Source organism: Nyctibius grandis, chromosome 4, assembly GCF_013368605.1.
Source record: "Nyctibius grandis isolate bNycGra1 chromosome 4, bNycGra1.pri, whole genome shotgun sequence".
Lineage (NCBI taxonomy): Eukaryota > Metazoa > Chordata > Aves > Nyctibiiformes > Nyctibiidae > Nyctibius > Nyctibius grandis.
In genome coordinates, this window is record NC_090661.1 from 65,434,888 (window position 1) to 65,458,643 (window position 23,756).

Below are 23,756 nucleotides of genomic sequence, written 5' to 3' on the forward strand. Positions count from 1 at the left end.
CTGGCTCGCCGCCGCTGGCTTCCCGCCGCCTCCTCCCCGCCGCTGCCGCCGCCTGCCCGGCGCGGCGCAGCCCGGCCTCAGCGCAGGCCTCGGTCGCCGGGACCGGCAGGGGGAGGAGCGCAGCGGCGGCCGCCCCCGCCGGCTGTCGCGAGACTTCGTCTCCCGCTTCCCGCCTCTCCCTCACGGCCCACGGCGGGGCGGGGCGCCTGGCTGGTCCACGGAGTCTGTCGGGGTCCTGCGGCAGCTCTGCTGTCCTCCGCCGCCGGGCTTCGGGAGGCCCCGGGGCCCCGCTGCACTTCGGGGGTTCCCTTCTCCATGGGAACCACGCCTGGCGTCCAGCGCTCCGAGTGTGACCGCGATGGGGGAGGAGGGAGGGCGCTGGCGTCTGTCAGCGCGGCGCGCCGGCCTCGCTGAGATGGAGGGAACGCGCTTTGCCAGTCGGATCTTGGGGGAACAAGGCATCGCTTTGGAGGTGCTTCTTGAGGAGCAACTGCTGGCCCCGCTCTCAAAAGGGGACATTATATTTGCATTCCTCCATTTAAAAGTGTTCTGCTGCCAGTGGTGAGCATCTGCCGGCATCAGGCAGCACACTTGGGTACTCGAAGTTCTGTGAAACCGGGCCCGTGGTGTTTCAGGTTAGGTGATGGGTATTGTGCTTAAGGCAGAACACAAGGATTCCCTAAAATTTTCTCCAGGATTCATTCGTTTCACCATAGATTTTAAGTTAATAAACCATGCCATGGTTTCTGCATGATAAAACAAGGGTGATAACACTTCCTTTCTGCCAGTCTTTGTCTTTCTTGCCAATTTAGGTGATTTGATTTGTGGGGAAAAGAGTATCACTGACAAACTTTGCACTGCAGCCAATGAGTGGTACTTTTTTTTTGACACCCCATAAAGCCTATAATAAATAAAAGTTGTATACAAATATGTAGCATGCAGTGAAAAATGTGAGCCTCATTCTCATCTTCAATACACCAATTCCTGTGTTCCCTGAGAATAAAATTGGGACTACAACACTCATATTTGCATTTCAAAAGTATAATATTTGTTATGCTTCAAAAATTTATTAACTCGTCAATTAAGCAATCTGGACATCCATAAATCCATGGGCCCTGATGGGATGCACCCGTGGGTGCTGAGGGAGCTGGCGGAAGTCATTGCTAGGCCACTCTCCATCATCTTTACTAAGTCGTGGGCAACGGGAAAGGTGCCTGAGGACTGGAGGAAAGCGAATGTCACTCCAGTCTTCAAAAAGGGCAAGAAGGAGGACCCGGGGAACTATAGACCGGTCAGCCTCACCTCCATCCCCGGAAAGGTGATGGAACAACTTGTCCTTGGTGCTGTCTCTAGACACATCAAGGATAGGGGGATCATTAGGGGCACTCAGCATGGCTTCACCAAGGGGAAGTCATGCTCAACCAACTTGATAGCCTTTTATGAGGACATAACCCGGTGGATAGATGATGGTAAAGCTGTGGATGTGGTCTATCTCGATTTCAGTAAAGCGTTTGACACGGTCTCCCACAGCATCCTTGCAGCTAAACTGAGGAAGTGTGGTCTGGATGATCGGGTAGTGAGGTGGATTGTGAACTGGCTGAAGGAAAGAAGCCAGAGAGTGGTGGTCAATGGGACAGAGTCCAGTTGGAGGTCTGTGTCTAGCGGAGTCCCTCAAGGGTCGGTACTGGGACCAGTTCTATTCAATATATTCATTAATGACTTGGATGAGGGATTAGAGTGCACTGTCAGCAAGTTCGCTGATGACACAAAACTGGGAGGAGTGGCTGACACACCAGAAGGCTGCGCAGCCATTCAGAGAGACCTGGAGAGGCTGGAGAGTTGGGCGGGGAGAAATTTAATGAAATATAACAAGGGCAAGTGTAGAGTCCTGCATCTGGGCAAGAACAACCCCATGTACCAGTACAAGTTGGGGACAGACCTGTTGGAGAGCAGTGTAGGGGAAAGGGACCTGGGGGTCCTAGTGGACAACAGGATGACCATGAGCCAGCAATGTGCCCTTGTGGCCAAGAAGGCCAATGGCATCCTGGGGTGTATTAGAAGGGGTGTGGTTAGTAGGTCAAGAGAGGTTCTCCTCCCCCTCTACTCTGCCCTGGTGAGGCCGCATCTGGAATATTGTGTCCAGTTGTGGGCCCCTCAGTTCAAGAAGGACAGGGAACTGCTACAGAGAGTCCAGCGCAGAGCCACAAAGATGATTAAGGGAGTGGAACACCTCCCTTATGAGGAGAGGCTGAGGGAGCTGGGTCTCTTTAGCTTAGAGAAGAGGAGACTGAGGGGTGACCTCATTAATGTTTATAAATATGTAAAGGGCAAGTGTCATGAGGATGGAGCCAGGCTCTTCTCAGTGACATCCCTTGACAGGACAAGGGGCAATGGGTGCAAGCTGGAACACAGGAGGTTCCACATAAATATGAGGAAAAACTTCTTTACGGTGAGGGTAACTGAACGCTGGAACAGGCTGCCCAGAGAGGTTGTGGAGTCTCCTTCTCTGGAGACATTCAAAACCCGCCTGGCGGCATTCCTGTGTGATATGGTCTAGGGAATCCTGCTCCGGCAGGGGGATTGAACTAGATGATCTTTCGAGGTCCCTTCCAATCCCTAACATTCTGTGATTCTGTGATTCTGTGAAAATGATATCCCTGATAAAGAACTCTTTTTAGCAATAATAGGAAGAGATAATTATTTATTAAATAAATAATTTTCATCTCTCAGCAAAGTCCCTTGAATGTCAGAATGTTTTAATTAACAACTGTCAGGCCAGATCAACTCATTTGTCATATGGTGTGCCTCTGACAGAGGCCAGCAGTAACACAAGAAATCCTGCAGCAAGCAGTTTTGAAATACCTTTCCATTAAAAAGTTTCTTCTTAACTCACTTACTTAGGTAGAGACTAATGTAGTCCTGATCCATGAGGGCTTAAGTTTTACATCCCTTCCAAAATTAGTGGTGTTTTGATTGTTTTAAGTGTTATAAGCCTTTTCTGGGAGTCCCAAACAAGTTTGGGGTTTCTCACTTTGAATGTGAGCAGCAGCGGGCCCTAGTGAGAGCGTAATATACAGCGGCTGTGCAAAAAAGCTCATTTAATGTCATACTGAAGAAGGAAGTGTGTTTTAATTTTTATCTTCTTATAAGGTGAGATTAGTGCTGATGAAAGAAAATGGTTTCCCAGTCCTGAAGATTGAAGTCCTTTGCCTCCTGCTCACAAAAGCTTTCTTATACAATACTGCTTAAATATTTCAAACATTTCTGTAGGATCGTTTTCTACCAGCCAAAATGTAAGTCATTTTTCAGCTCTGTAAGATTTTTGTCCTTTCTGCTTGCAAGAGGTTTCGCTAAAATCTTTTTGACCAATAACATTCAGCCTGATGAATGAATAGCCCATAACGCAGTTCACTTAGGCTAACAATATAATTCCCTTTCAGTAAATTGTCTGAAGCCTCAATCACAGTAAGAACCGATCAATTAAAAATATTGTATTGACAAAACTCCTTTCCCTGCAATATTTTCCCCTTTTAGTTAAGAAGAGGAAAGGACCTGCTTTCCATTTCACCTGCCCTCATATTTCATACCTACGTGGTGATCAGGATGTCTGTTAGCCCAGACCGACCGATTTCCTTCCTGCTGTGCGTGTCTCCAGGAACCCCGAACATAACCCACCCGTGGCTGTGTGTGTTTGACATTCAGTTGTTGAGGTTTCAAAGAGAGGAACTGTTCTTATTTGCTTGACAAGTAGAACATTTTTTTTTCTACTGCTCATACAGCAGTAGGAAGAAGGAGCTGTACAAATCCAGACTGGAGTGCGAGGGAATCCCACTCTGCTCCTGCAAATGCTGAACAGCACAGCAGGGAATATACTAGAGCAAGCTGATGACACACTACTGTACTTCCACAGGGGATGGATCCTCTTCTATAAATATAAGGATTTGAACCAGATGCTTACGTGTCATATGACAGAAAACCCAGAGACTCTCTGGCTTTTTGGTTGTAGCCCAACCTTCTGGGTACTGAGCTTCCCAACGCACCGGCCCGTGTGGGAAATCTTTTCAGTTAGAGGCACAAAGTTTAATCCCTTGATATGATCAGCTGTTGTGAGCATCCTCCGCTCTCTGGCCTTTCAGCTGGAATCGCTCCTCTTAACATCGGGCCTAAGAGCGTTGCTGAAGTCTCTCAAGGAGTTTGAATATGCACATAACTTGGGAAGAGCACAAGGAGAGGAAGACTTCTTTGGTTTTGGACTGTCCAAGATAAGGCATTAACTGCGCATTCAACCTGCAAATTTGTACAGGGGTTCTCTGGAGATGAAGTCATAGGGATACTAGATAGAGGGGGGAACAAAGGATTTCGAAATGGATCAACCTTTTAAGGTGATAGCAAGTGGATACTTCTTTTTTTGACAGTCCAAATACATTTGGCTACACTAGTGATGAACACGAGGGGGCACCCAAGGAAAATGAAAGCGTCGAGGAGCTGCAATGCTCCCGCAGGTTAGACTCAGACTGATTTTCTATGCTTGCTTTTTTTTTTTTTCCCACTTGTGCATTTCTAATTATTTCCTGACATTGTTTTCAGGACGTTCATCAATAAATGGCAATTAAAAAGCTTTGGGAAAAACATTCTGAGAAGAAAAGGTTTTGACATCTGTCAAATCGTAGTAAAATAGCTTAGCGAACACTTGAACTTACCTCTGTGCAGTCACATCCCTGAGTTCAGAGACAGCACTTCCCAGCTGAGCCTTGATCCCTGAGTAAGAGGCAGGGAGCCCACGGCTTTCGCAGTTACCTGCCCAGGATCTGCGCCTGTGTCAGGTTCCGGATTAAGATCTGCCTTATTAGTAAATCTAGAAATTAAATGCAGTCAGTCCTGAGAAGGACCCGCCTGATTAGTAACTCCAATGCAGTCAGTCCACGTGGGACCCGCCTGATTAATCACCCGGTATAAATCACCCGGTATGCTTTACCTGCCTGCAGGTAAAGCACCCCCAAAATCCTGACCAGAAATAAAATAGATTCGTGATCCTTGAGTTCAGACAAGGCACAACCGAGGCACGGTATCAATAAACTTAACTTTGACTTTATTAAGTCCAACAATGAGGCAACTTAGTGAGCAAGGAAGGGAAAGAGAGAGAGAGAAGTAAGTAAAAGGAAGAGAGGAAAAGAGAACAGTTGAGAGTGAAAGGATAGTCACCACCCTGGATCCCGCGGCGTCCCGTGGGTCCTTTCTTGATTCTCGGCAGTCGGGGGTGGGCGTGCACGTGGTTGGGCAAAACGGCCTCTTTTATAGAGATTTTTTGCAGAGTCATGTGACATGGAGCCGCCAGTCACAGTTTGCACCACTCACAGGCCCGAGGGCGGGACAGGTCCGGTTCCCACGCTGTAGGATTGGCCCATTGCCAGGCTGTCGCCCGATGTCCCGGATGGGTCTCTCTCCGGAGGGGGTGGAGGGCTGCAGGGCGGAGACGTCATTCACCCCTAGTCGGCGACTAACTTCTTGCCTCACAAAATGTCGTCAAGGTCAGGTAGTCCTGTATCCCAGAAGATGGCGTTTGAGCACGTGGGATAGGACGGTTTCTGAGACAATGCTGAAAAAAAAAAGGGGGACAAGGAACAGATCCCCACAGCCTGGTACAGTTCTTAGTGCGTGAGAACAGCGGAAAGCACAAATACTGTAGCTTAGAAAATCCACCAAGAAATTAGCGGAGGGAAAGTCCAAGGATATTGAGTACAAAGATCCAGAAGCCACCGCCAGCTGAGGAAGTCTCAGCTGCAAATCGCTGGAAGCTTTGAGCAGTGTAGCCCAGCGATTCTGTTCTGAACATCTCCCCCTGCCAGCACACCACTTGAAGATACATGGCTGATCAGTGAGTGCTTTAAGGAAGGATGTAAACAAGGTTAAAACAGATGTGCACTCCCAGTTTCTAGCGATCTGCAGCTTAAGGGTTTTATCAGCTAAAGGCTCGTACACACTAGGAGACTTTTTATCTGTTTGCTTGATCAGTTTTTGATCTGTGCACGCTTTCAAGATCCGCAACATCTGGTGGTTCGGGGTGTATCTCGGTTTAGTTGGGTAGCAAGTGAGAGAGTTTTAAAATGGCCTAAACATTTGAGTTGGTTATCCTGAGTTCTCGTGCTATCAGGAGTGGTGGATAGTTACTCCCATCGCGTCTCTTTTGTGTCTGTTGGGATTTTCTACGCCTGTTTTACATCTTCTCTCGATCAGGACCACTCCACAAGAGCAACTCTTCCTCCAGATAAGCAGTGCAGTGCTAACCAGCCACAGTCTGAACACAAAATAATCTGTTCAGGGAAGTCATTTAAGAGGAAACCCTTTTTAATAAAGCATTGGTTATATTCTGTACTGAGTAACTAAAGGCCTCCACCACTTGGGGATGTAAGCAGAGGCGAATATTCCTGTGAAAACACAACTCTGCTTGTCTGCAGCTTTTGTATTCTGAGATGTGTTCGTTCAAACATCAATGAATTCATCGCTCACCATCAGAGAAGCATTCCAGTCAGCTAATTGTCAGCTAAATTTAAGCAGCTGTCTGTGTACCTAGAAATTGAACTGAAGTGAGGAAATGCCTGTTAATAAGTGCCATTTTTGTGTGCACACTTGATGAGTGGATACGTTGGTGCAAATACATTTTCTACATAGACTGAAAATGAGGTATTCACTAAATGTTAATATTCATGTGCAAGGTCAAAAAACAGGGACTTTACACTGGATGCATATGCACACTCAAATGCAGAAGCAAACCATACATCTTACTGATAGTTCCCAATTTTTTTCCAAATTTGGAACTACAAGCCAGAAATTCAGACGAGTGAGTGGGAAGCTGTAGAAGCACGTCAAAAAGTAAATAGGAGTCTCCTTTAGTTTTGAAGAATAAGTTTGGAAAAGTAGTTGCACAATAGTGGATTATCTGCTAAGCATCGAGGTAAATTCAACGCGGTTAAAAAATAATGCTATAAACTATGTCTGTAAATTGCTTAAGATAGTACTGGCCATGTACACATTATACCTAACAAGTCATAAATAGGATTAGAAGAAAAGATAGCCTCTTAAACAGGAGTTCACTAGCTACATTAGAGCAGGACATTAAAAATGCTGCTGTCACCAGGCAGTATTAATAGTCCAAACTCTCTTTATTGGCATTTCATAGGCAGAAGTCTGCCATAATCAGAATGACTGGGCTAGCATCAAAGAAGAATATGCCAGTCAAGTGTTATTTAAGACCGTGAAACGTCTGTGTGTCAACACCGAGTCAAAAGTGTGTATTTATCTATGATAATATCATGACTCCTTTGGCCATCAGGGACCCTCTTCAGACTGAAACCTTCAGAGGTAAGATGTAGAGGGGTTTTTGGAGCAGAATGGTCATGTAATGAGCCAGAAGTATGAGAGTATGGAGTGAGGGCCTAGCTGCGTGACAAAATTCATGTAGCTAGTGTCAACAAGCCGACCTTGGAGAGATGAGGAAAAACAGTAGCTGAGCAAACAAGAATTGAGGGAGTAGCCGGTGGAGGCCGAACACGGAGGAGAAGAAACAAGAACTGATGGAGCCAATTACGAAAAGACCAGTGGCAGAGCAGTGACCAATCAACACATCAAAGAAGAGTATGTTTAGTAATATTAACCAGTAGCAATGCACATGCTTACAGCCAGGGAAAGTACAAAATGTATAAAAGGGACAGCTTATGCTTAATAAAGCGTCTTCACTTTGATTCACATTGGATTGTGTGGAGGCGTGTTCCTTCTCCTCCGATGGTGACCCCGATGAGACGCTGACCAACGGCATGTTCGGGCAATAGCCCAGAAGGAGGTACACCGGCTGGAGTACGGCTCAGCGGGACTGCAGACCGGGGCGAGCCGGAGGACGACTCGCAAGAAAAGAATAGTACGTTGCAATGGGACACTTAGTGAGGTGAGCAGCCGGGGAAAAAGGAGATGGGCCAAAATATTTGTAAAGAAGAAAGTGCGATAGTAAGGCTTCTCCTACATATCCTCTCTAAGAGAGGGGTAAAATACGATGAGCATTTGCTCCAGAGACTATTGATGTAAATAATTGGTGTAAATAATTGTAAATAATGGTGTAAAAAGAATAATTTGCCAGCTACAGAGCAGACTGCTTTCAAAGTTAGTACGTGGCAAAGCGCTGGAACTTCTCTGTTTGAGGCTGCCTCAAGGAGGCACAAGATCGCCACTGTGTTGTTTGACGACGTGGAGATTAGTTATAGACTCACTGGAGCAATTGAAGGAGGATAGAGAGGCAAAGGCGGCAGCTGAGGCAGCTACAGCTCCTTTCACAGTGACTTCACCCTCCGCGCCGCCAGAGCTCCCCCCGCACTGCACCGCCAGAACTCCCCCCCCCCCCCCCGCCCTCCGCTTCGCCAGAGCCCCCCCCCTTCACCCTCCACGCCCCCAGAGGCCCCCCCCGCCCCCCGGGGAACAGCAGCGGAACATTGATCCTTCTACTGTCCTGTTACCCGAATCTGAGACTGAGCCACCCTTAGTAGACCTTTCTGAAGAGGTGGAAGCGGGACATAATTGCTGCAGAGCCCGAGGGTCGGGAAAGTCAGGCAGTAGCGTGGAGGAGTTATTCGCGCTGCAGCCAGTCCAGGTTACCGTGTCTGGCCCGGACCCGGCCAGGTTCTGGAGAAAATTAAGAGAGCACACACTTGCGAACGGTGATGTCGGGGCCACGTCTGCTATGGGTGGCGGGGTATTGGCTTGCTCGGTATATCGAGGGGACGGAAGCGGCCCACCTGAATGGGAGCCAGTCAGTTGGGGAGTGATTTGCCTTAGACAAACAAATACAAAACGGGGCTGTTAAGAAGCGTTGTTGTTACAGTTAGCGAAGGACAACGCAAACGAGGACTGCAGGAAAGTTATTGCAGGGATGGCAAATCGTAACCCCACCTTAACTGAACTAATGGATGCTTGTGGGAAAGCAGGAACCACCACCTTTCAGATGGAGCATTTAGCAAAAACTTTTGCAACAGCAGTTAAGGTTGTTCATCGTTGTTATATATGCGGGCAAGAAGGTTACTTTAAGAAAAACTGCCTTAAGAAGTCGAAGCTGAGTGGGAGAGATAACTCTGTTTTGATGTGTCATTGCTGTGGGAAGCTGGGGCATCTTGTGAAGCAGTGCAGGTTTAAGTATAATGATCAAGGTCAGCTGATAACAAGCAGCTGCAGAGTGCAGGGAAACTGGAGAAAGAACGCGGGGAGGAACCGTGTGCTGACACAAATGAATCTTCCCAACCAGTTCCAGACCTAAGCAGTCAACTCACAGCCCGAACCGCAGGGAGCGCAGGGCTGGATGTTACCACAGCAACCGCAATCACAACAGAGAATAGCAGAGTGCATAAGGTTCCACTGAATGCCGTGGGACCCACTGGAAATGGGCTAAGTGTACTATTACTCGGACGTCCTAGTGTAACCTTGCAAGGTGCAGACTATACGTTTTGGTTATTGATCTGAAAGATTGTTTTTTCACTATCCCTTTACATGAAATTGACAAATGCTAATTTGCTTTTTCAATACCTAGTAGGAACAACATGGTGCCTTGTCAACGATATCAGTGGACGGTATTGCCGCAGGGCATGAGGGGCAGTCCCACAATATGTCAATGGTATGCAACAGAAAAAGGTACATCGTGTGGATTTAGAGACACCAGTAAGTTTATATGTAGCCATTGCCAACTATCATCCCATGGGATTACTGGGCCAGTGGAAGGAGCGCTGGCAGGATCCGCTACACGTTATAGAGTGGCTGTTTTTATCCGTTCAATAATTAAAAAAAAAAAAAAAAAAAAAAAGCGTGCTGGGTATGAATGCAATTATATACTACTGTAAGACAAGGACCCAAGGAGCTCTTTTTATCCTTTGTTGAGAGGCTACAAGAAGCAGTTGAAAAGCAAGTTTTTGATGTTGGTTTACGAGATACTCTAGTTACGCAATTAGCTAGGGATAATGCTAATCCTGATTGTCAAAAGATCATTGAAGCTTTACCTGGAAAACCAGATTTGAATGCTATGATAAAGGCATGTGCAAAAGTGGGTACTGTGGAACATAAGGCTCAAGTTATGGCTGCAGCCGTACTTGGGGCTTACGTCGTCACAATTGCAGTCTCTACTTCAATTGTTAGCAGGGGACACAAATTTAACAGCACCACGACAGACTACTGCAGAGGTACAGCAACTGATTACAGAAGTAGAAAGCAGGCTACATTCCAAATTTGTACATCGTATTGATTTGAATCAGGAAATACAAATTATCACTTTGTTTGATAGGCAAATTCCGTATGCAATAATTGGTCAATGGAATTCAGAATGGTCAGATTTGTTACATGTATTGGAATTGGTTGTTTCTACCTTTAAGAACAAAGAAAACTGTCCCCATGATTGCAGAGCTATTGGCACGGATTATCATCAAAGGATGGATGCGATGTCGGGAGCTTGTGGCCAGAGATCCTGCATCACTAACCGTTCCTATTGCAGCTCAATATTTTGAGTGGTGTATGGCTAATAGCTTTGCTTTACAAACAGCCATGGAGAATTTCTCGGGACAAGTGGTTTACCACTTGCCCTCCCATCCTGTTATAAAATTGAGTGCGGAACTTCCAATTGTCACAGGAGTGTTGTGCGCAGACACTCCTGTGGATGGAATTACCATTTTTATGGATGGATCTGGAAAAACAGGCAAGGTGGGCCTTGTCTGGTATTCTGACGGCAAGTGGGAATCTATGGTAGCACAACAAAAGGGTTCACCTCAGGTGGTAGAATTACGAGCTGTATTAGAAGTATTTCAGAATTTTCCCATTCCCTTTAATTTGGTTACTGATTCAGCATATGTAGCTGGCATTATAAAGCAATTGGATAGATCTGTTATAGAGCATACACATAATCAGTGTGTTTTTGAATTGCTGCGAGCTCTGTGGCAAGAAATTCAAATACGAACTGCATTGTTTTATGTTTTATATGTAAGAAATCATACTAATTTGCCTGGGTTTACTGCAGAAGGCAATGCTCGAGTGGACTCTTTGGTTTCTGACCCCACAAATTCTACTGCAATGACTGTACAGGTGCTGGACATTAAACAGCAGGCATGTATATCACATGAGTTTTTTCATCAAGGACATCGGGCACTGCAATGACAATTTCATTTGTCACACAGTGATGCTCGGAATATCGTGGCTATGTGTCCTGATTGTCAGCAACTGCCGCAACCTACGCCGATACAAGGAACCAATCCTCGAGGACTGCAGGCCTTGGACATTTGGCAAACAGATGTAACTCACATTGCTGAATTTGGCAGGTTAAAATATGTTCCTGTAACAATTGACACTTTTTCTTCTTTGATTATAGCTACAGTGCAAACAGGCGAATCCAGCAAACACGTTCAACGACACAGGCGTTCTGCTATTGCGGCCCTGGGCATTCCACAGACGATTAAAACGGACAATGGCCCAGGCTATGTGGCAAGCGCCACACAGGACTTTTCCCAACTTTGGGGTATAACACATGTAACGGGCGTCCCACATTCACCAACGCAACAAGCTATTGTGGAGCGCATGAATCAAACTCTGAAACACCTTCTACAAAAACAAAAAGGGGGCGAGCCAGGGCTATCTCCTCCTGACAGGTTGTGTAAAACGCTTTATGTACTAAGTGTTTTACGCTTGCCACAGGACTACTCTGTACCTCCAGCGGTAAAGGATGGTGCAGGGTTAAAGGGAGGTATGGAGGCTTTTCAGAAAGAACAGAAACAAGCCAAAGTGATGGTAAAAAATGGGGTGACTGGTGCGTGGGAAGGTCCAATGAAATTAATAATGTTGGGTCGAGGGTATGCATGTGTCATTACAGATACAGGAGCCAAATGGGTACCAGCTAAGTGGGTGAAGCCATGGCTACAAAAACAACCCGAACTACATGAGCCAACTCAGGATCTGCCTCAGAACACTGACCTCTCGAGAGATCCAGTGCCCTGACTGCGGGAAGTGTGAAAAAAGGTTTGTGTGGGAGGTATAGAAAAGGGAGCAAAAGGCGCAGTCATGATGAAGCAAGGGGTTGTTTTTTCTGTGTTAAGCCTGCTTTGGATCCTGGACCTGACAAAAGGTCATCAACCGATTGTCCTTCTGCTGACACCATGGAAGGGGAGTCAACGTTTGGGTGACTCTGATGCGGAGCCTGAACCCAGCACAGTTTTGTGCCTCCTTAGCTCAGCCTGAACAACCCTTTCATACATTTCTAGTGGGGGTCCCCTTAAACAGATCTGAAAGTAAGGAGATAGTGGCAGGGTTGAATGTGCTGAAACAGAGCCTCTGTGAGAATGCAATGAAATGTGGCAAACATTGGGATTTATGGGACGATAGCTTGCCTGTCAGTCCCTTAGAGCCCCAAGAACTTGACATCCTAGGAACTTTAGAGGCAGAATCCTGTGTGTTTTTCAATTACACAGAGGGATCAAACATTTATCAGAACAACATAAAGAGATTACAAAATGTCACACCCAGTAATCCATTGTGGCAAAATGAATCTATCTGGTGTGCAAACGTAGGGCGCAGTCGAACAGAGCCAGCACCGGATTTGGCCATGCCTAGAAAATTACCAGAAAGTTTATTCCTAATTTGTGGGGATAGGGCTTGGCCAGGGCTGCCCAGTAAAAAACTGGGAGGTCCGTGTACCATAGGTAAATTAAGCTTACTAATGCCTACACGAAAGGTCATATTAAACCACACTAACCTACACAAGATTAAAAGAAGTGTCACTACCTTAGGGAAAGAATGTAAAGATGAGGTAGAACTATGGTCTAGGACCAAAGTAGTTCTTTCTTCTATTTTTGCACCGGGTGTTGCTGCTGCACAAGGACTAATACAATTGCGAAATTTAGCTTGCTGGGTTGCAAAAAGAGCTGATCAAACTTCTAGAATTTTAGGAACATTAGCCAACGATGTAGATAGTATCCGACATGCTACCTTACAAAATAGAGCTGCTATAGATTTTTTATTATTAGTGCACGGTCACGGATGTCAGGAGTTTGATGGGATGTGTTGCATGGATCTGAACGATCATTTCAGGTCAATTCATAAGCAGATCAAAGAGCTCATGGATGCCACACAGAAAATACGGGAACAGCATGGGTTCCTGGATGACTGGATGGGTAATATGGGAATTGGAGGGTGGCTGGTCGGATTGATTAAAATGCTATTGATGGGATTGTTTGTGATTTGTATTATCATCCTTGTATTACCGTGTTTATTCTCCTGCTTGCAAAGGGCCCTGCAGCGGACAATAAACACGGCCTTTCTGGCTCAAGAAAAGAAAGGGGGAATTGTAGAGGGGTTTTTGGAGCAGAATGGTCATGTAATGAGCCAGAAGTATGAGAGTATGGAGTGAGGGCCTAGCTGCGTGACAAGATTCATGTAGCTAGTGTCAACAAGCCGACCTTGGAGAGATGAGGAAAAACAGTAGCTGAGCAAACAAGAATTGAGGGAGTAGCCGGTGGGAGCCGAACACGGAGGAGAAGAAACAAGAACTGATGGAGCCAATTACGAAAAGACCAGTGGCAGAGCAGTGACCAATCAACACATCAAAGAAGAGTATGTTTAGTAATATTAACCAGTAGCAATGCACATGCTTACAGCCAGGGAAAGTACAAAATGTATAAAAGGGACAGCTTATGCTTAATAAAGCGTCTTCACTTTGATTCACATTGGATTGTGTGGAGGCGTGTTCCTTCTCCTCAGTAAGAGAGAACATTGCTGCAGTCACACACAAGCCTCTGCCTTTGCCAGCATGGAAGAAAGGCTGGAAGCAGGGTAAGGAACACAGTGTCCTCCTTCACACAGCCCGTTAGCACCAGGAAAAGGTACGACGGAGCAAGCAGCTTGGATGAGTACTGGTTGGCCTGTGGGTGAGGCCAGTTCTCTCCTGTTTGGGTCATAAAAGACATCAAAGAATTATCCTTTCAATGAGCTGTGTGTCGTTGCCTGCTTTGGTGCGGAGAGAGTCCCAGTACCTCAAATAGGCCAAAGTTAACCCAGTGCTAAAGAAATCAGTCAATGCTACAAGTTGTTGTCCACTATCTAAAGCTATGAGCAGGCCAAATAAAAACAACACTAGAGTTTAGAGAAGCCACAGTGTAATCCTTTCCTGTCACTGGAGAATTTTCAAGAACTTGGCAGATTTCCTAGTTTGAATTAGTTGAATACATCATTAGATGACTAACATTTTTCAGAGGGCAGCCATAAAAAAACGCTTGGAGTGAATCAAACTATTTCATACCAATAATTTGAGTTAGCCTGAATTACAAAACAAAAAGAAAATCACTTAAATAATTTAAGTGCTTTCTTTAAATGTGAAATTATCAAAAGGGTAAAATCTGCCACAATTTTCAAAATGAGACATTTATAATCAGTTTAGGTTTCGGTGCATCAATTTTTTTTTTGATTAAAAAATACTTTAAGAGAAAAAAATCTAGTGCTGTGCAAGCAACACTCTCACCCAAAGGTAGGAAATCTCTTTAACAAACACCTCCAGAAGCAAAACAGGATCCCTCCCCAAAGCAGTAAATCTTGCCATTTCTTCACAGAAAAAAAAGGCCACAGCAGTAGTGCAGAGGGGGAATGCTGCAACCATGGCCATGTTGATCTCTGCTTTACCCAGAAAGGGTTGGGATCATCTCTGTATTCCACATTTTACAGTGCACCCTCTTAGATGGGAACTGGGAGCTGCAGCACTGATGGTCTGACTGAGGGACAGGTCTGGAAATGAGCACTACCCTGGGAGGAACAGTCGGTTCACATCTCTTACCTCTCTGTTTCAAGGTATTGCAGACTCAGACTACCACCTGTCACCATTTTTTAGTTCTTCTTCCCCATCTCATGGGATAAACACGTATTTTTTTCAGTAAATTAAAATTGAGAATCTGATATAACAATATGCCAGTAAGATCTGGAGCCTTTGGCTTGCCCTGCCATTGTCTGTGTTTCAATCAGTCAGCTCACACCAAGATTATAAAAAACCTGACCCAGGAGTTTACAGTCTGAAGCCCAAATTGAACAGAGCAGTCAGCAGATTACGTATTTGTCACGGTTTAAAGCTGGGCAGGCTATTAAACCTGTGGCAGATGCTCTCTGTTAACTCCCCCCTCCCCCCGAAGGGAAAGGGAAAGGGAAAAGGGAGAGAGACTTCCGGGTTGGAAAGTTAAAACAGTTTTAATAAACTATAATAATGAAAAGAGTATAATAATAATAATAGAAATAATCAAATATATACAAATATATATACAAAACCAAGATCGAGCTCCCCTGAAGTCAGCCACGTCACCACCGGCACTGCAGGGCAGGCTCCGGGAAGGCCCAGGCTGGGCCCAGCGACGGTCGAGAGCTGGATTCAGGGATGCACGGATCGGGATCGGGGGCAGCAGGAAAACAGACAGAGTCCTCTTTGGACACCGGCCATAGCAGAAAGAGAGCGAGACCCTCGTGATCCCCCCGCTTTATACCGAGAATGACATGTATGGGATGGAATACCTTCGTTGGTCAATTTTGGGTCACCTGCCCTGTCCGCTCCTCCGTGCAGGTGCGACCCCCCTTTGGCTCTTCACTCGTAAGCAGTGAGGAATTTAGCAGTGACCTTGGTTTCTCTAAGAATAAGTACAGCAAGAGCCTTTCTGCATAACATCCCTACCGGTGCCTCAGTGATAACTACAAACTTCGAGCGTTACCAGTCCTGGAAGCAGACACTGTCTGCAAAACATGCAGTTAGTTTCAGAAAATGCAGTTACTTAGAGGAGACTTAGCTGAAAGTAAAAATCACTGAAAGGAAAATTGGCCTGGTTTAGGCCAAACCAGGACAGTATTCCACTGAACAATGAGGTCTTCGGTCCCTTTTTGAAGCAGTGTTCGTTACATGAATTATGTTGGTATCATATTGCGGAGAATTACACAAAAGCATTATTTTTTTCAAATGAGTACAGTAGACAACAATGTTGTCAATAATGCATGTTGTTAGTAAAGCGTATATACTAACAGCAGCATGAGAAGCATTTCAGAGAGCTCTAAGCATGTTCAATTCCACACCTTATGCATGCAGCATTTCAGAAAATATTAAGCTTTACTACTGTATGATTTCATTTGGAAGGGAAAGCTAGAAGAGGGTGTTATATACATTTTTTGCCTATGGTATTTTACATATATAGAGCCCCTACTGAAAGGGGCTTTGTATATGATGTGGGCAGAAAGGATACCCAAAAAAGAATAAAATTATAGTGTTGGCATTTCTAACAAATATCCTGTCTTCCCTTCGTAGCCTATCCCATGCTAAATAGTAAGAGTAGAACTTTCTTCCTAAAAAAGCTTTAGAGCTACTACCGTGACTTCTCACCCTTGCTACAGAAATACTATCCAGATGACCAAAGATTTTGTAATCAAACAAGCTGCAACAAATATCCAGCTGAAACAGCAATTTAGGGGGCTCAGAGCAAAAACAAACTGCTTCTGTGGCATATAAAATTATGAAGAGCCTTTCCCAATACATACTGTGACTAATAATCATCAGCCCATACAATAATGTGCAACAATGACATTTTGGCCACTCCCTCTGTGATCACCTTTCACTTGCAACCATCGTGTCTCCTAAAAACAGGATGAGAAATTGCAGTTAAAAACTGAGATTTTATCAGCTTTCCCTGACAGAACCAGGTTGGGGAAAATGAGAAAGAGAAAACTTCCTCTCATAATTTAAGGAATAAATGAGCAACTAATAAACATTCTAATTTAATAAGTGTATGTATCCTGCTAACAAATTTTCTTTTGAATAACAGAACTGAAAGGATGTTGTATTTTGGTTTTGTTTGGGTTTGTTTTGGTTATTTTTTCCCAAAGAGTAAATCCCACAATTAAATTATAGGAATAATGAAACAAAATTGAGCAATGTCCACATAGAGAGTTTCAGCTGGGAAATCACAAGGTGAATGTTGTTTTTCCAGTCCACTCATGCTGCAAGAAGTTGCTTTCCTACCCTTCTAACAAGTCACCAGTGTTCACTTGCTGTCAAACAGCTTCTGTGAGAAGCTGTGGGTTTTCTGTACAGCTTCTCTCTGAAACAGTACGAATGCACTGCTCAACTTGCAAAATCCAGGACCTGCAGGGCAAAGCATCAATGCTGAGAAGTAGTCAAGGGTCAAATCTTTTCCTCGTGGACTTCAGGAGCATCACAGAAGGAAATTACATTAATGCTCACAGCACGAGAAACGGCCACATTAAAATTTCACGAACAATTAGGTCTCTCTCTCCCCTATTATTCATCTGGCCGTTTTTTACCCAAGTTCCCTCTCAAGGCTGGGCTGAGAATGACGCCAGGCTGAGACACTTAAATCTCTTCCATAAGAGACAATTTATTTCTTCTCTCACTTACAAAATAATGATAGTACTCTCGCTTGGGTCACAAACAGTTGAAAAAGATGGGAAAACGGTAACATTGTATTTTTAAAGCCTATACAAGAACAACACTGCCGGTCTTTCACGTTGAACTCTGGCAAAGATACAGGAAGGCTCAATCTTACTTTCTGCTTCAAAACACTAATTTAAGGCTTTAGGCCCCCGGGCAAAAAAAATTATACTCATCAATTCATATGAATTTACGCCACGCAATCGCACTTCCGTTGTATTATTTTCTTCTTTTCTCAATGGCAGAGGTGGTTTCTGAATACTAAACTCCAGCAGCAGGTTGCTGCCATCAAGACAGTAATATCTGTTCCCTGCACCTACACATTTTCACAGGCTGAAGGGCACACGAAGAGCACGTGGCATTGCTCTACCTCTCCTTTCAGATACTCGCCTCTCTCGCATGGCTCCTCTACACGTGGGTAAACTCTTCGAGATGTGAGACACTTGGGATGAGCTCAAAAAGCAAACGCACACCTTGTGCACAAACTCAGTCATATCGTAGTCTACACCCACACCCTTTGGTTGTATTTTTTGAAACATTCTTTTAAAAATTTGGCTGTAGAGACTCGTGTACCTGACTTGCTCAACAGTGCTGTGGTATGAGGAGCGGCTGAGGGAACTGGGAGTGTTTAGTCTGGAGAACAGGAGGCTGAGGGGAGACCTTATCGCTCTCTACAACTACCTGAAAGGAGGGTGCAGTGAGGCGGGCGTTGGTCTCTTCTCCCAAGTAACAAGTGATGGGACAAGCGGAAACGGCCTCAAGTTGCACCAGGGCAGGTTTAGATTGGATATTAGGGAAAACTTCTTCATGCAAAGGGTTCCTAAGCAGTGGAAGGGGCTGCCCCGGGAAGTGGGGTGCGGCGGGCGGGCGTGGCTGTGGTGGGCTCTGGCGCCTGTGACATCACAGGGGACGTGTCACAGTGGGGTAGTTCCCAGGGGCGGCAGCAGGCAGCGCTCTGGGGCAGCCTGCCTGCTGCCGCCAGCTGCATGCTGGCGGCCAGCGGTGAGTGCGCACTCAGGGGAGGCTGGGCTGGACGAGGACCGGGGCACAAACGCGGCCCCCGGGGGGTGGGTTCTCACCCTGCACCGAGGGCTCAGCCGCTCGCGGGAGCGCCCTGAGCAGGGCACGGTGCCGTCGCCACCAGGGCTGGGGTCAGGCCTTGCTGCCTCCCAGCTGCCTCGGCCCCTCTCCTACCTGCCCCCAGCTCCCTGCGGCTCCCGTCCCCGCTTCCCCCGCCATCAGCTCCCTCCCTCACAGCCCCACTGAACCCCTTCTCTCTCTTGTCCCGCAGGCCATGTCTGCCACAAAATTCTTCGCCGTGCTTGTGCAAAGCATCATCCAGCTCCCGCAGATGGTCGGTGATGAGCCGGATGAAGCCACGCGCAAGCGCGTGCAGCACCGTGCAGAGCAGCTGAGACAGGAGATGACTCGGCTGCTGCGGGAGCTGCAGCTGTGGAGCCTGGAGCTGAGGAGCCTGGAGCAGAGCGCCTTTGCCTGGGGAGCCCTGCTCTTTGCTGCCTTGCAGACGTGGCAGTTCTGGGCCATTGCTGGCATCCTGGTCCTGCCCTTTGGGCTCTTCAGGTGGCTCAGGAAAAGGAGCCCTGAGCCAGAGAGCAGCAGCAAGGGGAAGGAGAGCTCCAGCAGCCTCAGCAAGGAGGAAGAGGAGCAGGAAGAAAGTGAAGAAGGTTCTGATAGTGAGAGGGATATGAGCAGGATTTTTGCAAAGCGCATCCAGTGGCCAGTGCAGAACCTTGCCAACAGGATTTGGGTGGTGGAAGAGCTGCTGGGTGAGCTCCGTGTCTTACAAGAGCCCCTGTCAAAGAGCACTTGCAGTTTCTTCCCCGAGCTGCAGCCAGCCATCAGGGTAGGCAGCGCCTTCGAAGGCTGGAGTCCCTATGAGGATGATGCTGTCTACCGCGTGCTCGTGCCCCTGAAGCCCCCCCGTGGGCTCGCCTTCCACCTGGAGCTGGGCACTGAGCAGATGCCGGCGAGGAACTTCTGCGTGCGCGTGGAGCAGGTGTGCACCTGCACGAGGGAGCAGCTGGTGGAGAACATGCTCTGCTTCCTCCACCACCCCGAGGAGGAGCTGAGGAAGAATCAGGACCCCAGCTTCCTACGCACCCTCTGCACCGGCTCCTACCTAGATGTGCAGAAAACTGCCCGCTGGTTCCAGAGCTTTGTGATGTCATCCTGGATACTGTTGCCTCAGTCGCGTCGCTACAAGATGAAGATGCTGCCATCCAGACACTCCTGTAAGATGCAGCTGACAAAATCCTCCAGGAGAACCCTCTTCATTGAGATTATGTTTGGGGTGCAGCAAGGCGACTCGGACATCTTCGTGAGCAGCCAGACTAGAGAGGCCACCTTCACCCCAAGCACGACGTGGCCAGAGAGCTATGCTGTGGCAGAGGTGAGGTTCTTCAGGCATGTGGCCAGGCAGGCCCCACACAGCAGCTACCACCTCAAATGCCTGCATGTCTGTGCCCGCATCCTGGAGGGCACAGGCTTTTCCACCTATGCCTTGAAGACAGCGGTGATGCACCTCCTGACCACCATACCCCTTCCAGACTGGCACAGGAGGGAGTTCCTGGCGCGCCTGGGGGATATCATGCGGTACCTGCGCAGCTGCCTGGAGGAGAAACGCCTCGACCACTTCTTCTTTGGCAATGCGAGGGTGCCTGAGGAGATCATCTTGCCCCCGGACTTCCAAACGGCCGAACCGCTCAACCTCTTCCAGCACCTCACGGAGGATCCCCATGCCCACGCCAAGGCACTGCGTGAGTTTGAGGAGCTGCAAGATCGGCTCGAAAGACTGCTGTTCTACGGCCGCTGAAAGAGGTCTTCATGCACGGAGCTGGGGGCTCACAGCTGAAGGCAGGCGACCACCTCATACCGCAGGGAAAAAGAGGGGAGAATGGGACACACAAAGGGGAAGGGAAATCCCTGCACAGCAGCCCTCTGCCAAGAGCTGCAGTGTTCCCCCCTCAACAGTCTCTGCGCAGCAGCCAGTGACGGCTACAGAGGCTACAAGATGACTTTCATCCTCCTTTCCCCTTGCACTGGCTGCAGCCTGGATGGCTTTTCCCATGGACTGAGAAATTCTTGCTGGCAGCTCCAGCTGGGCAGGGACCAAGTGAGAGGCACTGCTGATGTGCCTCTGTGTGTTCACTGGGGTCCCGGGGGAGAATCTACACGTCCTAGACACTCCTCGGGGTGCTGGTGCTGCAGAACTGAGCACGCTGGACATGGAGAACACGCTGCTCAACTGACAGCGGGGATTGCTGCTGCATCCTTCCTCCACAGCAAAAGCACACTCTGGGGAGTGGGACCCGATGCAGCTGAAGAGGCCATCGCAAGGAGGCTTGTGACAGCGACTCCCTTTGCCACCTGCAGAGTGACCGCCCACCCTCTTTGAGAGAGTCTGTTCCTCTGAGACCTCTCCTCTGTGCAAAGTTGCCAATAAACGGGGTGTTTGAACAAATGCTGCGTCCGCGAGTGTCTGTGTGTCACTTTGTTGGGGAAAGCAGGCATGGGGGGCTGACTGCTTGTGCTGGGTTGACCTTGGCTGGACGCCAGGTCTATCTCTCACTCCCCCTCACTCTCTCTATCGCTCCCCCTCCTCAACTGAACAGGGGAGAGAAACTGTTGATGAAAGGCTCGTGGGTCAAGATAAGGACAGGGAGATCACTCAGCAAGCACTGCCACGGGTAAAACAGACTCGACCTGGGGAAATTAATTTAATTTCTTACCTAGCAAAAGAGAGTAGGATCATGAGAAATAAAACCAAATCTTAAAACACCTTCCCCCAACCGCTTCCTTCTTCCCTGGCTCAACTTCACTCCCGATCCTCTACCTCCTAACCCTGAGCAGCACAGGGACACAAGGAATGGAGGTTGCGGTCAGTTCACCACACATCGTCTCTGCCGCTCCTTCCTCCTCACTCTTTTCCCCTGCTCCAGCGTGGGGGCCCTCCCACACGAGACACTCCTCCATGAACTTCTCCAACGTGAGTCCTTCCCATGGGCTGCACTTTTTCATGAACTGCTCCAGCGCAGGTCCTTTCCACGTGTCCTTCCCACGGGGTGCAGTTCTTCAGAAACAGACTACTCCAGCGTGGGTCCCCCACGGGGTCACAAATCCTACCAGAAAACATGCTCCAGTGTGGGCTCCTCTTCACGGGGTCACAGATCATGCCACAAGGCTGCTCCAGCGCGAGCTCTTCGCAGGGTCACAGCCTTATTCAGGCGCACCCACCTGCACCAGCGTGAAGTCCTCCACGGGCTGCAGGTGGAAATCTGCTCCACCATTAACCTCCATGGGCTGCAGGGGGCAGCCTGCCTCACCATGGTCTTCACCATGGCCTGCAAGGGAACCTCTGTTCCAGCACCTGGAGCACCTCTTCCTCCTCCGTCTCCCCTGCCCTTGGTGTCTGCATAGTTATTTCTCTCTATATTCTCACCCCTCCCTCCCAGCTGCTGTCGTGCACCAGTGTTTTTCCCTCCTTCTTAAATATGTTATCACAGAGGCGCTACCACCATCGCTAATTGGCTCAGCCTTGGCCAGCAGCGGGTCGGTCTTCGAGCCGCCTGGCATTGGCTCTGTCGGACATGGGGGATACTTCTACCAGCTTGTCACTGAAGTCACCCCTGTACCCTGCCCCCCCACCAAAGCCTTGCCACGGAAAACCAATACAGTGCTCAGCCACCACACAGTCACGGAGCACTTGGCAGAAGAGCTCATGCAATGGGGTCTGCTTTCACTGATTCTGTAACTAAGCTGCTCAGTGCTGCCTTCTTTGCCTCAGTTTTTAATGTCAGGACCAGTTGTCCTCAGGAGACTCAGCCCCCAGAGCCTGAAGTTAGGGACGGGGGGCTGTGTGAACCCCCCATAATGCAGGAGGAGATGGTTAGTGACCTGCTGTGCCAATTGGACACCCACAAGGCTATGGGCCCAGATGGGATTCACCCCAGAGTAATGATGGAACTGGCAAATGAACTTGCCAAACCACTCTCGATTATCTACTGGCAGTCCTGGTTAACTGGAGAAGTTCCAGCTGACTGGAAATTAGCAAATGTAACGCCCATCTACAAGAAGGGCCGGAGGATGATCCAGGGAACTATAGGCCTGTCAGCCTGACCTCGGTGCCAGGCAAGGTGATGGAACAGATCATCCTGAGCGCCATTACACGGCACATGCAGGACAATCGGGGAATAAGGGCCAGCCAACATGGATTCATGAAAGGCAGGTCCTGCTTGACCAACCTGATCTCTTTCTATGACCAAGTGACCAAGCTTAGTAGATGAGGGCAGGGCTGTGGATGTAGTCTATCTAGACTTCAGTAAGGCATTCGACACTGTCTCCCACAGCATCCTCCTAGATAAACTGGCTGGCCGGGGCTTGGATGGGTGGACTCTTCGATGTGTTAAAAACTGGCTGGATGGCTGAGCCCAGAGAGCGGAGGTGAATGGGGCAAAGTCTAACTGGCGGCCGGTCACTAGCAGTGTTCCCCAGGGCTCAGTTCTGGGGCCGGTGCTGTTCAATATCTTTATAGACGATCTAGACGTAGGGATTGAGTGCACCCTCAGCAAATTTGCAGATGACACCAAGCTGGGTGGCAGTGTCGACCTGCTGGAGGGTAGGAAGGCCCTACAGAGGGATCTGGACAGGTTAGATAGATGGGCCGGGACCAATGGCATGAGATTCAACAAGAACAAGTGCCGGGTCTTATACTTGGGCCACAACAACCCCATGCAGCGCTACAGGCTGGGGGAAGAGTGGTTAGAGAGCGGCCCGGCAGAAAGAGACTTGGGGGCGCTGATCGACAGCCGGCTAAACATGAGCCAGCAGTGTGCCCAGGTGGCCAAGAAGGCCAATGGCATCCTGGCTTCTATTAGGAATAGTGTAGCCAGCCGGTCTAGGGAAGTGATCGTCCCTCTGTACTCGGCACTGGTGAGGCCGCACCTTGAATACTGTGTTCAGTTCTGAGCCCCGCACCTCAAGAAAGATGTTGAGGTGTTGGAGCAAGTCCAGAGGAGGGCGACCAAGCTGGTGAAGGGTCTGGTTGGACATTAGGAAGAATTTCTTCTCATAAAGGGTTGTTAGACATTGGAATGGGCTGCCCAGGGCGGTGCTGGAGTCACCATCTCTGGATGTGTTTAAAAAAAGACTGGACATGGCACTTAATGCTATGGTCTAGTTGACATGGTGGTGTCAGGGCAACGGTTGGACTCGATGATCCCAGAGGTCTCTTCCAACCTGATTGAATCTGTGATTCTGTGAAATCCTG

General features: G+C 48.0%; 1 protein-coding gene across 1 annotated transcript; it reads left to right on the forward strand.

Annotated features, from left to right (window-relative positions):
- Positions 1 to 358: 358 nt before the first annotated feature.
- Positions 359 to 20,303, forward strand: LOC137661767 (inositol 1,4,5-trisphosphate receptor-interacting protein-like 1). Its single transcript, XM_068397395.1, is given in 4 exon segments — positions 359 to 472; positions 18,489 to 18,626; positions 18,628 to 18,715; positions 18,718 to 20,303. Coding segments are annotated over 4 exon segments (1,926 nt in total).
- Positions 20,304 to 23,756: the final 3,453 nt, after the last annotated feature.